The sequence below is a fragment of the Macaca fascicularis genome, chromosome 9 (genome assembly GCF_037993035.2).
Source record: "Macaca fascicularis isolate 582-1 chromosome 9, T2T-MFA8v1.1".
In the NCBI taxonomy this organism is placed as follows: domain Eukaryota; kingdom Metazoa; phylum Chordata; class Mammalia; order Primates; family Cercopithecidae; genus Macaca; species Macaca fascicularis.
In genome coordinates, this window is record NC_088383.1 from 83,427,975 (window position 1) to 83,444,071 (window position 16,097).

At 37.8% G+C, this 16,097-nt stretch overlaps 1 protein-coding gene across 47 annotated transcripts in view; it reads left to right on the forward strand.

Annotated features, from left to right (window-relative positions):
• The window catches only part of JMJD1C (jumonji domain containing 1C), a 365,022-nt gene extending 349,943 nt beyond the window's left edge, over positions 1-15,079 (forward strand). For all 47 annotated transcript variants that reach the window (XM_074002015.1, XM_074002017.1, XM_074002030.1 and 44 more), the window contains 4 exons: positions 3,923-4,062; positions 5,913-6,089; positions 13,745-13,876; positions 14,167-15,079. In XM_074002015.1, coding sequence (XP_073858116.1) covers positions 3,923-4,062; positions 5,913-6,089; positions 13,745-13,876; positions 14,167-14,256 — 539 coding nt within the window. In that variant the 3' untranslated portion in view covers positions 14,257-15,079. The remainder of the gene's footprint in view (positions 1-3,922; positions 4,063-5,912; positions 6,090-13,744; positions 13,877-14,166) is intronic.
• Positions 15,080-16,097: the final 1,018 nt, after the last annotated feature.

Consider the following 16,097-nt stretch of genomic DNA (forward strand, 5'->3'; position numbering starts at 1 on the left):
TTAAGTGACACTATTGACTATAATAGGTTACCACTCCCATCCCCCAGAGATTTGAGAGTCAGTGGGTACACTTGAGTTATAGTCTGAGCGCTGCCACAGAAATGTGACCTGTGGTTCAGATTATTTATCCTTTCTAATCCTGTGATGCCATGGAGTTATATCCTTTGTATCTCATTATAGTTTGTTCAGATCTTGCCCTGTAGCACTTAGAAATTACAATATAGAAGTTAACCTGTTTTCCTCCATTACTATTCATTCATGTCCTTAAAAGCTAGAACTTTCTTCCTCATCTTGATTTATGCATATCCCCCAGTGTCTGTTTCTAGCATATTTCTTTTGAGAAAATTTCAGGAGAATGTCAACATTTTAAATAATCTTTGGCTGTCTGTCTTTATCTAAAAAGTTTTTGTCACTTTTTATAGGTGGTCACAAACAACGTTTTAGGGTTATAATAATGTTTCAAACACATTGAAAAATACTTAAAAGATCATGCTTTTTTCCTCCATCTGTCATGTGTCTCTTACCTCCATGTCTTCCTGGCAAACTCCTGTGTTCATTCTTTCAAATGTAACTCAGATTATCATTCACCCTAGAAGTCTTCATTAAAGAAAGTAAACTTACTCTACTCTAGCCAGTCGTTCTCTTTCTTATGATGCCGCCCCTGCCTCATGTACTTTTAATTTGCAGAGCAATAAAATTTAAAGGAAGAAAGTCAGAAAACCAATTCAAAGTTTCCAGCTTTTAATTTTGTTAAGAAAACAGATTTTAAAAACATCAACTGTCATTTTTTAAAGAGAACATTTTAAACTCTCTCTACAAGAAAAAATACACCAAGCGCAGTGGCTCATGCCTGTAATCCCAGCACTTTGGGAGGCCAAGGCGGGTGAATCACTTGAGGTCAGGAGTTTGAGACCAGCTAGCCAACATGGTGAAACCCAGTCTCTACTAAAAATACAAAAATTAGCTGGGCGTGGTGGTGTATGCCTGTAATCCTAGTTACTTGGGAGGCTGAGGCAGGAGAGTTGCTTGAACCTGGGAGGTGAAAGTGGCAGTGAGCCAAGATCGTGCCATTCCACTCCAGCCTGGATGACACAGCAAAACTCCCATCTCAAAAAAAAAAAAAAAAAAAGAGAAAGAAATCAGAGTAAAGGATGATTTTTTTATGATCAACTTTTTACATTGCCCTTAATTATTATTATTATTATTTTTTTAACACCACGACTGGGAAAAAACTTGGTCACAGATAACACTGGAGGACTTAACCTCTCTCTGTACCCTTTGTACTGATATGATTGCACTTACCACAATGTGATGTTTATTTGTCTAGATTTATTAGGACCCTCTTTAACTCCATGAGCTCTTGAATGGATCTTTCTTAATTGTAATCCCCAACTTCCTAGGACAGTGCCTGGCACATAGTAAACACTTACTAAATGTTTCAATTAAGAAGTGCTTGCAGCTGGCCAGGTGCAGTGGCTCACACCTGTAATCCCAGCACTTTGGGAGGCCGAGGTGGGTGGATCACCTGAGGTCAGGAGTTTGAGACCAGCCTGACCAACATATAGTGAAACCCCATCTGTAGTAAAAAAATACAAAAATTATCTGGGCATGGTGGAGCATTTCTGTAGTCCCAGCTACTTGGGAAGCTGAGGCAGGAGAATCGCTTGAAGCCAGGAGGCGGAGGTTGCAGTGAGCTGAGATCGTGCCACTGCGCCCCAGCACTCCAGCCTGGGCGACAGAGTGAGATTCTGTCTCAAAAAAAAAAAAAAAAAAAAAAAAAAAATGCTTGTAGCTAAGTTTGAATGTAAAAAAGACATTACTGTCACAAAAATTAGGAAACATCTGATGTATACTTTGTAGCAGGTAACAGCTTTCTTTAAAAAGTTTTATGCAAGTGATAACGTGGTTTTGACTGAGTTGTTTTGCTCAAGATAGTGGCTTCTCGTTCCATCCATGTTGCTGCAAAAGACATGATTTTTCTTTTTCTTTTTTCTTTTTTAAAGACAGGGTCTCCTTGCTCTGTTGCCCAGGCTGGAGTACAGTGGCACAGTCTCAGCTCACTGCAGCTTCAACCTCCTGGACTCAAAAGATCCTCCCACCTCAGCCACCAGAGTAGCTGGGACTACAGGCAGGTGCCACCATGCCTGGCTAATTTTTTTATTTTTTTGTAAAGACGGGTTTTACTGTGTTGCTCAGGCTGGTCTCAGACTCCTGGACTCAAGTGATCCACTCACCTCGACCTCCCAAAATGCTGGAGTTACAAATGTGAGCCACCTACCCAGCAATGATTTCATTTTTATGGCTAAATAGTATACCACTGTGTATATACATCACATTTTCTTTCTTTCTTTTTTTTTTTTTTTTTTTGAGATGGAGTTTTGCTCTTGTTGCCCAGGCTGGAGTGCAGTGGCATGATCTTGGCTCAGTGCAACCTCCACCTCCCGGGTTCAAGCGATTCTCCTTCCTCAGCCTCACGAGTAGCTGGGATTACAGGCATGCGCCACCACACCCAGCTAATTTTGTATTTTTAGTAGAGATGGGGTTTCTTCATGTTGGTCAGGCTTGTCTCGAACTCCTGACCTCAGGTGATCCACCTGCCTCAGCCTCCCAAAGTGCTGGGATTACAGGTGTGAGCTACCACGCCCGGCCACACATTTTCTTTATCCAGTCATCCGTGGATGGACACTTAGGTTGATTCCTTATCCTGATAGACATTGGAGACTCAGAGGAGGGTGGGTAAGAGGGGTGGGTGATGAGAAATTACTTAGTAGATACAATGTGCATTACTCAGGTGATGATAACTAAAAACCAAGACATCACCACTAGGCAATATATCCATGTAACAGAATTGCAGTTGTACCCCTTAAATTTATACAAAATTTTTAAAAAGAACATTTATTTAAATGTTCACTGTCATGAACTCAGTTTTTTAAAAAGGACCTTCCTGTGATCCTACACTTAGAGACAACCAGTTACTGTTTCTGTTTATATACTTCTGAAGTTTTTTCTGTACATACATATATGTGTAGGGATTTTAGTTTGTCAACATTTTAGAAGGATGGCTTGATTTTCCTCAAAACCACAACTTTATTCATGAAACATTTCCATTTGATTATAGATTAACCATTATCAAATAGGAGAGCCCCTCAAAATTAATCGGAATACATTTTGCTCTGCCATTCATTAGTAATGGTAATGAGTAAAACCTTTCACCTCATGGAACCCTTTTACTCAGGTATAAAATAGAGGTTATCCCTTATTCTTAAGTAGGCATAGGGGCCAACTAATAAATAGTGACCATAAAAGACCTTTGTAAGTTAGGAAATGCTATGAGTACAAGTCATTGTTAGGACCACCCCTTCGGACAGGGAAGGAAGGTGGTTAAATTTTACATAGTAGCTCTTAGGTTTTCTGTCTCCTGCTTTTTGGTTCACAGAAAACAAACTGGGAAAATCACTATTGCTTTGTACCCACTTATCTATTCTTGTAGTCCTAAAAGTTATGAACATATAACTGTGTTTGACTCCTTTTTAAGAGTACTGATCTGGCCAGGCACAGTGTCTCATGCCTGTAATCCTAGCGCTTTGGGAGGCCGAAGCGGGTGGGTTGCCTGAGCTCAGGAATTCAAGACCAGCTGGGCAACACGGGGAAACCCTGCCTCTACTAAAATACAAAACATTAGTCGGGTGTGACGGCGTGCACCTGTAGTCCCAGCTACGTGAGAGGCTGAGGCAGGACAATTGCTTGAACCTAGGAAGCGGAAGCTGCAGTGAGCCAAAATCACTGCACTCCAGCCTGGGTGAACAAAAAGAAAAGTACTGATCCTAGTCAGGCACTCTGCTGCTCTGACAGATCAACTTGAGGAGACTTGGCTTTCTAGTAGTCTCTGCCAACAGTTTGAAAATATGTTCCTTTGTTTCAGGAATTCTCAAGAAATTTGAGGAGGAAGATTTGGATGACATTTTAAGGAAAAGATTGAAGGACTCAAGTGAAATACCTGGTGCTCTGTGGCATATTTATGCTGGGAAAGATGTTGACAAAATAAGGGAATTTCTTCAAAAGGTATAAGTTAGTTTGCAAATAATATCTCTTCCGCTCGAGCAAGGACGTATTCATTGTTAGCGTACCTTCACTTGGCATTCAGCAATATAAGATCATTACATAATTTTTACTTCAAAGTAGATGGGTTTTTTTGTTGAAAGTCAAAGCCCTCGGCCGGGCGCGGTGGCTCAAGCCTGTAATCCCAGCACTTTGGGAGGCCGAGACGGGCGGATCATGAGGTCAGGAGATCGAGACCATCCTGGCTAACACGGTGAAACCCCGTCTCTACTAAAAGTACAAGAAAATTAGCCGGGCGCGGTGGCGGGCGCCTGTAGTCCCAGCTACTCGGGAGGCTGAGGCAGGAGAATGGCGTGAACCCGGGGGAGCGGAGCTTGCAGTGAGCCGAGATCGCGCCACTGCACTCCAGCCTGGGGCACAGAGCAAGACTCCGCGTCAAAAAAAAAAAAAAAAGAAAGTCAAAGCCCTCTTTCTCTTGTTCCTGTTTGAAAGCCTGTTTCATTTTGGGGGTTTTGAATGATTTGTTCCCAGTTGGTAGTGTTCCTCCATTCCCTGTTAATAAAAGACTAATCTGTTGATGAGCCAGATATTAGTTGGGTGGCGAAAAGTAGCTATCCGGAGTTGCAGGATGTAAAAACAAATATTTCATGGAAACATCTAAAGAAGGTAGGATCTTTATTTTCTTTGAATCTGATAGATATTTTTGGCTGCTGACCTAGGGAATGATTCTACTCTATCACATCTGATACTATGATACTTACTGAATAGATTCAAATTTTGAGTAATCATACTTTGCCTGTAGTTGTCATATACTCTGAAAGAAATGTATGTATCAACCTGAAGTAATAGGTTCAAACCCTTTGCTCAGGTACTTTTTAAACTTCGTAATTATGGAGATTTCCTTTAAGAAATCTTCAGTGCTGATACATCATCTTTCTGAAAGGATATAAGTTCTGTCTGTGATCAATGTGAAGTAAAAGAGTTATAGCGTTGTTTGTACCATCTTATCCCTGAATACCTACCTGTATTTTAATCTGAAGTATGATAATTTGTGTCTTCTAAAGCAGATTATTTAACAGATGAAAAAGTCCCTTGAAATTGATTTTTCCGCCGGGCGCGGTGGCTCACGCCTGTAATCCCAGCACTTTGGGAGGCCGAGGCGGGCGGATCACAAGGTCAGGAGATCGAGACCACGGTGAAACCCCGTCTCTACTAAAAATACAAAAAGTTAGCCGGGCGCGGTTGTGGGCGCCTGTAGTCCCAGCTACTCGGGAGGCTGAGGCAGGAGAATGGCGTGAACCCGGGAGGCGGAGCTTGCAGTGAGCCGAGGTCGCGCCACTGCACTCCAGCCTGGGTGACAGAGCGAGACTCCGTCTCAAAAAAAAAAAAAAAAAAAAAAAAAAAAAGAAATTGATTTTTCAAGCACTAGAAGGTTAGCCATGTAAAGGTATTTATACTTACCTTAAAAAAGGATCAGTAAATGTTTATGAAATCCATACATATGAATGGTTTGGCTTTTGGTAAAAAAAACAACTACCCTGTTCCTCATCTATGTGCTATACTTTTGAAACAATTGTAAGGAAGGAAACCAGATAGATGGAAACTTCATAGTGGAAGGAGGCAGGAAGTAGTACTAACTATTAACAGCATTTCAGTGTTGCTGTATTGTTTTATATTCTTTGGCTTTCCAAATTATTGCAGAATGTTATTTTTTAACTGAAGAAGCTCATTCAGTTGTTCCATTGATTCTGAGAACAAAAGACTTGTTATTACAAATAAAATTGAAATTTAACTGAACAGGATTTACCATTTCCTTACTTAAATTGGGGTGTCTATTTTAATTCATATTTCAGATTTCAAAAGAACAAGGCCTTGAAGTTCTACCAGAACATGATCCAATACGTGATCAAAGTTGGTATGTGAATAAAAAGCTCCGTCAAAGGCTGCTTGAAGAGTATGGAGTCAGAACCTGTACTCTTATTCAGTTCCTTGGTGATGCTATTGTTTTGCCAGCAGGAGCACTTCATCAGGTATATACAAACTTATTTCTAGTATATCTTTTACTGACTGAAAGAACTAGTTTTGAAAAAAAAAAATTGCTCTTAGTATAGATATAAATAGAAGACACAAATAAGAGAATTACCTGCACCAGTCTGCCTTTATTAAAATGACATCCCAGTACTTGCAGAAATCTGACATAATTACCTTAAGATTTTAAATTGTTTTAACATGAGCCAGATTTCTATTTGTATACTGTCTCTGATTTAATAGATTGAAATCTGATTTTTAAGCCCTCCTAGTGACATATATACCTCTGAATAGTGAGTCTTAAAAGCATGGGGGGACACAGTATACAGACTTTTTATCAGGCTTTAAGCGTACCTCCTGCCTCTCTTCAGCATGATAGCATAGCAGGGGCCTGTCTAAAGAAAGATGGTATGTAATTTATGTAACTTAATCCACAAAATACAAAAACTAAAATAAATACCTAATTTAAAATACCTAATTTTTCCAACACCAGGAAAAATGGCATAGAATAGATGGGGTGGTTATGGAGGATGGGATTAAAAGTACACAGTGGATTCCTATAGGTGGAATGGGGCTACTACCGCCCAGGTTAGCCCTTATATTAACAAGGTGTACCAGGGAAACCAGAAAAAACTCAAAAAACTGCTTTTCCTCAAGAGTTGGTTCTCCACCTTTTCCACTGCTAAGTAATTGAGATGTAGCTGATGTATATTAGTTTACCAAGGAAATTTTCTCACATTTTATATAAGTATAGTCATTGACTGTTTAGCATTTATGACACTATTCCATACAAATACTACTTAGCTTTTAGGATGTATCAGATTCAGGGTCAGATTTATCATTATTAGATCTCAAATGGTATTTATGATACAGTAGTAAAAAACAAATGTCATAATAAATGTACCTTTTTCTCTATGATAACTTCCTGAAAAAAAAATGTATTTACGTTAAGTGGTTATATTTTCCCATGGACTTATGATTATTTCGGAGATGTCGTATTATTTATGATTCATGTTTAACCTGTACACCCTATACACCATTTCTTTGACTGCTAGCCTCTTAGCAGAAAACAGCTAATCTGTATTCAAATGTAAATGCCCTCAAAAGAAGAGCCTATTTAAGAGACTAGTATTATAAATCTTTTGGTACATAGGAATAATCCTTTGATAATACGAAGTAGATTCCCTTGAAGATCTTTATTCACATATTCAGTTTATCCAATGTCAGTTTTTATAAAGTTAACCTAGGTAGTCATTTTTATAAATTGAGACATAATTTGCATATAGTAAAATTTACCTTATTTAATGTATAATTCTGTGAGTTTCAACAAATGCATAGTTAGGTAACAACATAATCAAAATATAGAACAATTCCATCACTCCGAAAAAATTCCCTCTTGCACTTTTTTTTTTTTTTTTTGAGACAGAGTCTTGTTCTTGTTGCTCAGGCTGGAGTGCAGTGGTGCGATCTTGGCTCACTGCAACTTCTGCTTTCCGGGTTCAAGCAATTCTCCTGCCTCAGCCTCCTGAGTAGCTGCGATTACAGGCATGCACCACCACGCCTGGCTAATTTTGTATTTTCAGTAGAGATGGGGTTTTTCCTTGTTGGTCAAGCTGGTCTCAAACTCCAGACCTCAGGTGATCTGCTTGCCTCAGCCTCCCAAAGTGCTGGGATTGCAGGCGTGAGCCACCATGCCCGGCCTCCTCTTGCACTTTTATAGTCAACCTCTTCCCACCCAAAGTTCCTGCAACTAACTTGCTTTTTTGTCCCTATAGTTCTTTTATGAGTATGCCATACATTTGGAATCACACAGTATGTACCCTTTAAGTCTGGCTTTTCTTAATGTATTTGAGATTCATCCCTATTGTTGTGTTTATCAGTTGATTCTTTTTTTATTGCTGGGTAGTTGTATGAATATTTTTTTCATTTTTTAAATCTGTACATTCACTGGCTGAAGTACATTTGGGTTGTTTCCACTTTGGGGCAATCATAGATAAAGCTATCATAAACATTCATATACATGGTTTTATGTGAACATAGATTTTTATTTCTATTAAGTAAATACTGAATGGTGGGATTGCCTGGTGATACTATAATGTATGATTAAATTTAAGAAACTGCCAGACTGTTCTCTAAATCGGTTGTTCCATTTTCATTTCCCAGTGCAGGGTTATGTGAGTTTCATTTCCTCTGCTTCCTCGCTAGTGCTTGTTACTGTCAGTTTTGTTTTTAGACCATTCTAATAAGTGTACAGTGGTGTCTCATGGTGGTTTTACTTTGCACTTTCTTAATGACTAAACATTGGGCATCTTTTTATATCTTGATTTGCCATCTGTATATCTACTTTGGTTAAATATGTACTCAAATATTTTGTCTATTTAGCTGCTTTTTTTCTGAGTTTTGAGTGTTTCTTGCCAATTTCTGATAAGTCTTTTATCTGATAATGTATTTTACAAATACATTTTCCTTTCCTGTAGCTTCTCTTTTCAAAGAGCATTTTTTTCATTTTTCCATTTTTTTAAAGGATAGTATCTTGCTTTGTTGCCCAGATTAGAGTGCAGTGGCACAGTCATAGCTCACTGTAATCCCAAACTCCTGGGTTCAAGTGATGCCTCCACCACAGCCTCCTGAGTAGGTGGTACTGTAGATGTACACCACCATGCCCAGCAGATTTTTAAAATTTTTTACGGAGATGGGGTCTTGCTATGTTGCTCAGGCTGGTCTCGAACTCCTAGTCTCAGGCAATCCTCCTGCCTTGGCTTCCCAAAGTTTTGGGATTATAGGCATGAGCCAGCCCACCTGGCTGGTTTTTTCATTTTGATGAGGTCCAGTTGATCAATTTCTCTTTTATGGATGATATTTTCATAGTATCTACAAAATTGTTGCTTAGCCCAAGATCACTAAGATTTTCTCCTCATTTTCTTCTAGAACCATTATAGTTTGAGGTCTTACATTTGGGTATGAAATTTAGTTCATCTTTGTATGTAGTGTATAGTATGGATCGAGGTTCAATTTTTTGCATATGGGCATTTGGCTGTTACAGTACTATTTGTTGAAAATACTACTTTTTAATGTTTTTCTTTTGAAAATATAATACATAAATAGAAAAATTCAAAAGTATAAAACGTTCACAGTGAAAATTCAGTATCTCACATTTTCCCCCAGTTCCTTTTATCCAGATGCAATCATTGTTACCCCAAAGAGATTTCATGCTTATACTTGTCTCCCTGCTGCTACTTTTTTGGGAAGAGTGGTCTTTTAGTAGGCTCAAAGTGACCTTGTTAAAAGTTAGGTTAGTTTACATATCCACTTCCCCCTCTGCCTCACTGCCTTCATCTCATATGGCTCTCCTAGTTCCTCTCTAGCCATCCTGCCCTCTTTGCTACTTCCACACACACCAAGTATGTTTCCTCTCCAGGGCTTTTGTGCTTGTTAAGCTTTTTTGCTTGGAATCGTTTTTCTCTCAGGTATCTGTAAGACTTGCTTCTTCGCAATTTTTTAGACTTCATTCAAATTTCACCTTCTTGGTGAGGTCTAGTTTAAAGCTGTAAATTGTGTCCCCCAACTTTCTGTCACCTTTTCCTGCTTTATTTTCCTCCATTTGAGTTGTCACCTTAAAACATGCTTTACAATTTACTCAGTTTGCTCATTGTCTTTTAACCCCCACTAGAACGTAAGCATGATGAAGAGATTTATCTTTTCCATTGCTCTCTTCCCATGCCTAGAATAATGCATTTAATGTTTGTATTATTAATAAGTCTCTATTCTGAAGGCCTGAAAATATGTTCTCAATAACAACATGTTTTTGCACAAGGGTAGATGAAAACAAATTTATGGCTTTCTATAATTTATATATATTGGGCTTTTTGTAAAACATATAAATGTTTACTTCTTCCTATATGTGCTTTCTCTGGCTACTTCCAAAAGTTTACTTAGGTTAGAACCCACTTTATGACTATACACATTTTCTTTGAGATAGTTAGAAAATTCACATAGATTATAGAAATACAATTTCATCTATAAAAAATGTTATATCTAAATACACCAAGGCAGCATATATTATCTAGACTGACAAATTATATTCTGAGCTCTGCCACTAAATTGCTGAGTGATCCAAAACAAGATCTAACTTCTTTGCTACATATTTTGGCACAGAAATTGCCAGCTATATAAAAGGGAATTGCCACCTTTCCTCTCCTATGTGTGTAATGACAACAACACAGCTCTTTATACTCTGTTGAAAGGATGTTGTCCATAATTCACAATTGGTGGCAATGCAATTTTAAGAGAAAATAAGTAATAAGTGTTTACAATATTAACCTATGTTTGAGATGCATTATTACTTACAGCCTGTTTAGGTCTTAGAAGTTCTGAAAACTGTTCATGACTTCACTTCCAGTAGGCTGTAGGTGGCCCTCAGAATAATCAGACTCTAAATCAGTGTTCTGACACTTTAGCATATGTTAGAATTTCATGGAGGGCTTGATAAAGCAGATTGCTGTACCCCACTACCAGAGTTTCTGATTTCAGTGGGTCTGGGGAGAGACCTGAAACTATAGATTTGTAACAAGTTTCCAGGAAATGCTGATTTTATTGTCCAGGGACCACACTTTGGAAACCACACAAATGGGAATCTCATGCAAACCCAAGGCACCTATCAAAAAATTTTCAACCAAGTGATTCTGCATGACAGGGGCCAACAGTGATAGGGAAGAAACAAGATTCTGTTCTTTGGCCTGTCAACAATGACCATTGCCAGAGCCAAATTGAGAGAAGAGTGGGCTGTCTGTTCAAGGAAGCTGAGGGGTATAATCTTAGCAAGCTGAGGGAAAGCAGCATAGCCACAGTCCTCTTTATGTGCTAAGAACTATTCTAGAATGGGAGACTTACAAATCTTCTCTTGGTAACTGGGACTCAGTCTGTGAAACTCCTGTACATCCCTCCACAGAGCAATGACACTGACCTCCAGGATTCTGTAGTATTCTGAGGTTTAGAGTGGCCTTTACTTAAAAACAGCAACCGTTTTTTGTTGTTGTTGTTGTTTTTAAGTTAACACATAATCTTTAGTAAACTTTGCCCAAAAATACTGAGTTTAATTGATTGTGTTTGGTTATTTATCATGAGTTTAGAAAATTTTAAAGTTGTAATTCTCTGTATTCATATGACCAAAAGGACTTCTTGGCAAAATCTTTCCACACTAAGTTCTCACAAATAACTGAGTAAATAGCAATCACAGTGTCAATAATCCTACTGTGAATACAAATTATATTTTCTTAACATTACCTATTTATAATTATAACTGATGCTTTTAGGCAAGTATGAATAAGACAATGTCAAGGAAGTGAAATATGAATGACTCAAATGTGACAAAGAAAAGGGATAATCAAAATGAGAAGTTGAGTTGTGTTCTGCTTTAAAACTGAACCTGGGCTCTTCAAAGTAACCCTCAAGCCTTTATGCAAAATATATCAGGTAGGGGTCATTAGGAAACCTAATAGCATCTTGTAAGCACTAATAAAGGTTACTGTTCTAAAAGTCATTTTAAAACAACCATAAGCTGGCAAAGACTGACAGAATGAACTTTTTCAGAACTCTGGAATCTAATCGAAAACTTATACAGCAACCAAGAGACTGCTAATGAAGAAAAGGGCAGCTGATTTTTGGCATTTAAGGATATCTCTTGTTAGGTCACTGGCTGACCAGTGAGATAGTGGAACAGAGACTTCAGTGACCACACCCAACAAGGAATACTGCCTTTGCAAAAACAGTTTGGAAAGTCACTAAACAAGTGGATGACTGCAGCCCTCAGGAATCAACAACAGCAAACTGAGGCAGGGAGAGATTATGATTACACATTGTAATGTTCAGATGCCCAGTTTTCAGTAAAAAGGTACAAGGCATACACAGAAAGAGGAAAGTATGGCCCATTCAGAGGGAGAAAATAAATTGGCAAAAACCTTCCCCGGGAAGCCCAGACATTGGACTTACTAGACAACTGTCTTAAATATGCTCAAAGAGCTAACAGAAACCAGGAAAATGATGGATGAACAAAGTGAGAATATCAATAAAGAGAAATTGTATTTAAAAAGAACCAAGTATACATTTTGGAGCTACAAATGATTTTAGGACATGCTACAGCTAGATATACCAAAAGGTTCTTTCATGCTAAAACATTGGAAAGACTCTCCTTAAGTTCAGATAAATGAAAGATATAAGGAGAGAGGGCATTTGGAGACTGTGTATGCTGGTATGAGAGTTAATAAGCAGGACTGTAAAGCATCTGTTAAGACAAGACACCGCAGGAGTTGGGCTCCTGTTGACTTGCCATTTATTGGCTGATTTGTCTTGGGACAGGCGCTGAACATCTCATCCATAGTTTCCTGCTCTGTGAAATAGAGCATCTGTTCTACAGACACATTATGAAGAGCCAGTGAGACTGTACAGAAATGCTGAAAATGTGAGGCATCCACTATATTCATCCTCCAGAGGAACCAACAGCCTAATGATTAAAGAAAGAGAATGTTTACTTTACTATGCTACCAAGTTATCAATAGAGGCACAGTGCTTGAGTTAAAGAACTCTGCAGACTTCAGCAGCTGTTCAGGTGGTCATTATGCCCAGAGGAGGAATTCTAGCCCCTCTGGAATTCCATCACCCTATCATCAATTAGATTTTTTTTCCCACAGTCTCCATTTCCCACTTACTATCTCCTTCATCTCACTCCTCCCAATTAAATTTATTTTGCATACTTAAAATTAGAATAACTTTAAATGCTTAGTTTTTCAATTATTTCTCCTTTCCCAGGAATTTTTGTGACATTTTTTAATATCAAGAGAAGACAATCTACAAACACCACAAATCCCAGATTGGATCAGCTTGGGCCTTCCTTTCTTGTTTTACTGGCATTAATAGAAAGCAGCTCTATAGTCAAGTGCAAAGTCAGTTTGTAAATGCTGAGCAAATAACAGATAAGACTGTTGACTGGCTTCTTGGGAAAGCTGTTTAGTCAGGAGAGAGAACACTGTTGAAAAACTGTTGTACTGATGTCACCGGTGGTTGAAGGGATATCTTTAATTGGCTAATTTGAAAGAAAGTCACAAAAGAAAGGCACGAATAACCAAAATCCTGGGATATTTCTGAAACTCAGTCGAGGTCATTAGATCTGTCTGGAACTACATTTTCCAGTCCAGTTCCTAACAAAGTTTCATTTCCTTTTCTTTATTCTCTGATGTAAGAGTTAACAGTGAAATGACCAAAATCCTGAAAGCCAATGGAGCAACAATAAACATACTCAGATAGATTGCCTCATAAATTCTTTCAAGTTAGTTTTTAAAAGTAACACATTTTTTAAAAGTCCACCTTGGCAAAATTGATAATTTAATATCTGGTTATCAGCCTCTCCAAAGGATTCCTGGAAAAGTTATTTTCTTTTTATCATTTAAAAATATTCCATTTACAAAGTCACTTTACATGCAGCTTTTCAGTGACATAACTTTCTCATAAAATGTGGCCTTCTGCTTTAAAATCCATTTGACGTTTTGGAGAAAGTAAATTCTCCAGCAGAATTGTCTCTTGTGTTTATTGGTTTTCAATGACTCGGCTTTTCTTTGCTCCACCTCCTAAAACTTATATTTCACTCTTTTTCTTTTGGGGATAGGTTCAGAATTTTCACAGCTGTATTCAGGTAACTGAAGATTTTGTGTCTCCAGAACATCTTGTGGAGTCATTTCATTTAACACAGGAACTGAGACTTTTGAAGGAAGAAATCAATTATGATGATAAACTACAGGTAAGAGTTAGGTGTTCTAGGTCCTGTTCTGCAGGCTTTTTATATTCAGAAATATACATGTAGAACAGCTTAGGCAGTCATTGCCTAGTTGGTCACATTAGGGTGACAAAGATTAACACCACCATGTATTTAATTGTATGATTTATAGTGTCCCTTTTGGCTTAACATTTTTCTTATATTTGGCTTTCCTAGGCCCCTATTAAAATAGTTTTTTTTTGTAAAATCTGGAAGTTTTCATTTTTTAATTTCTGTCCAACTGAAGTGATTAGAAATATCAACATCTCTTTCAGGTTAAAAATATTTTGTATCATGCTGTCAAAGAAATGGTGAGAGCCTTGAAGATACATGAGGATGAAGTAGAGGATATGGAAGAAAATTAAGTGTGATCCAGTTTGATATGTTTAGGTCATTGAACTGGGATTACTTAACCTTGAATGATGATATGTATGCACACTGACTTACGCTTCATAAAACCATCAGTGCCAAGAAATTCTCTTTGTAGTAATTACTTGTTACTGACACTGCAGCAGTATAGCCTATGTCACAGCTCCTGTGATTCAATGTTAGCTATAAAACAAACAGAATTTTAAAAGCAGCACTATATAGCTGTTTTGTATTATAGTGTATATGATGTTTGTGAAAATGCCAGATTTAAAATGATGTATTTATTTTTGGTAAAAAATAAAAAATTCTATGCTATATTGTTGATCAAGTGTAAATGTGACCTTGTACAGTTTACTAAAATTACTGATATTTTTCACTACATTGAGACAGTTACTGTGAGAATAGGACACAAACACCAGCTATTGCCTGCATCTGGGAAATTGCTGAATCGCACAGCAGTCATGTCATAATCAGAAAATTACTGCCAAATAATTGTAAAATTTGTAAAGTATAAAGTATATAAAGTAGATACTAAATACAGACACTTCAATATTTTGTTGAAGCTATTGACTGTACAATTAAACATTTTCAAAAGGTGTAATTTATTTAAAATTGTCTCATTTTGGTAAAATTTATGTGAACTTTTAAAGCTAAATATTAAACTTAATATGCTATGTAAATATATACATATATACATTTAATGATGTATTTTTTTAAAACATTGGCTTGCTTTTGTTAAAGTGCAAGTGTTACATATGGCTTTGTACATTAAAGTTGAAAGGGGTTTTACATTTTCCATTAAAAGGACTTTATCAAAAATTGACTTTTTCCAGAGTTCTCCCTGTGTGTGTTGACAAGCATACCACTGGGGGCAGAGAAGAGCCCGAAGTCAGTCATCCTGGGTATAAATATGAGTTCTGCCACTTACTATATGACCTTAGCAAGCTGTTTTAATTTGAAGTCTTGGTTTTAATAGCTGGCTGCTATTGTCAGTTGGTTGCTTGAGGCTTACGTATTCGTAACCCTTTAGGTTGCTGGAAAGATGTAGGTCTCCACTGACACCTGCAGGATATTGAGAGAGGATAGCCTTTCCTTCTCATCTGAAAGCATTTAGCTTAAAAGAAGAAAGTGGGAGTCCAAGTTGTAACACCTTGCAAGTTGCTTATACTGTTTTTCCCTGTGTCACCATCATTTAGCTCCATGTAATCTGTTATGCCACCCTCCACTTCAGGCAAGGTTCAGCCAGGAATGTGAGCAATTACATTTCACATGGATTACCTACATGTGGCATTTCTCATTAATTACCTACACTCATCATGGGATGGATAATGACTACTTGGCTAGAAAGAAAAATTGGCCTGAGGAATATTTCAAATGATTTTGTGAACCTCCTTTGGTGAGCTTTTGACTTTCTTAAATACCATTTTTCCATATGTGCCTCAGCTGATAAAGTGGCTTCTTTTGCCTAATGCTTTCATATGTTCCATCTGATTTAATTTTGATACTAAGTGAAAGCCAAGGTGTTAGTTCTGGAGTAGAGCACCACCTGCTGGTCCCCTAAAGCCTGCCAGGATCCCACAGTCTGTGGCGATTGTTTTTCCTCAAAAGCTTTTGCTGCTTGCTCTTGCATGAGCCACCTTTTAACCACATTTACAACTTATTCTGAATAGCTGAAGCTAACAAAGATAAAGCCAGGCAATGTGGCTTCTTTCAGTGCAGACCCACCTTAATGAGTATTCTATCCATAGTCGGAAGAATATTCTATCCATAGTCTGAATTCCATGCTACTGACCTAATTCCTTGTAAACCTGGGGTGAAGGGAGAGGACCATAATGTT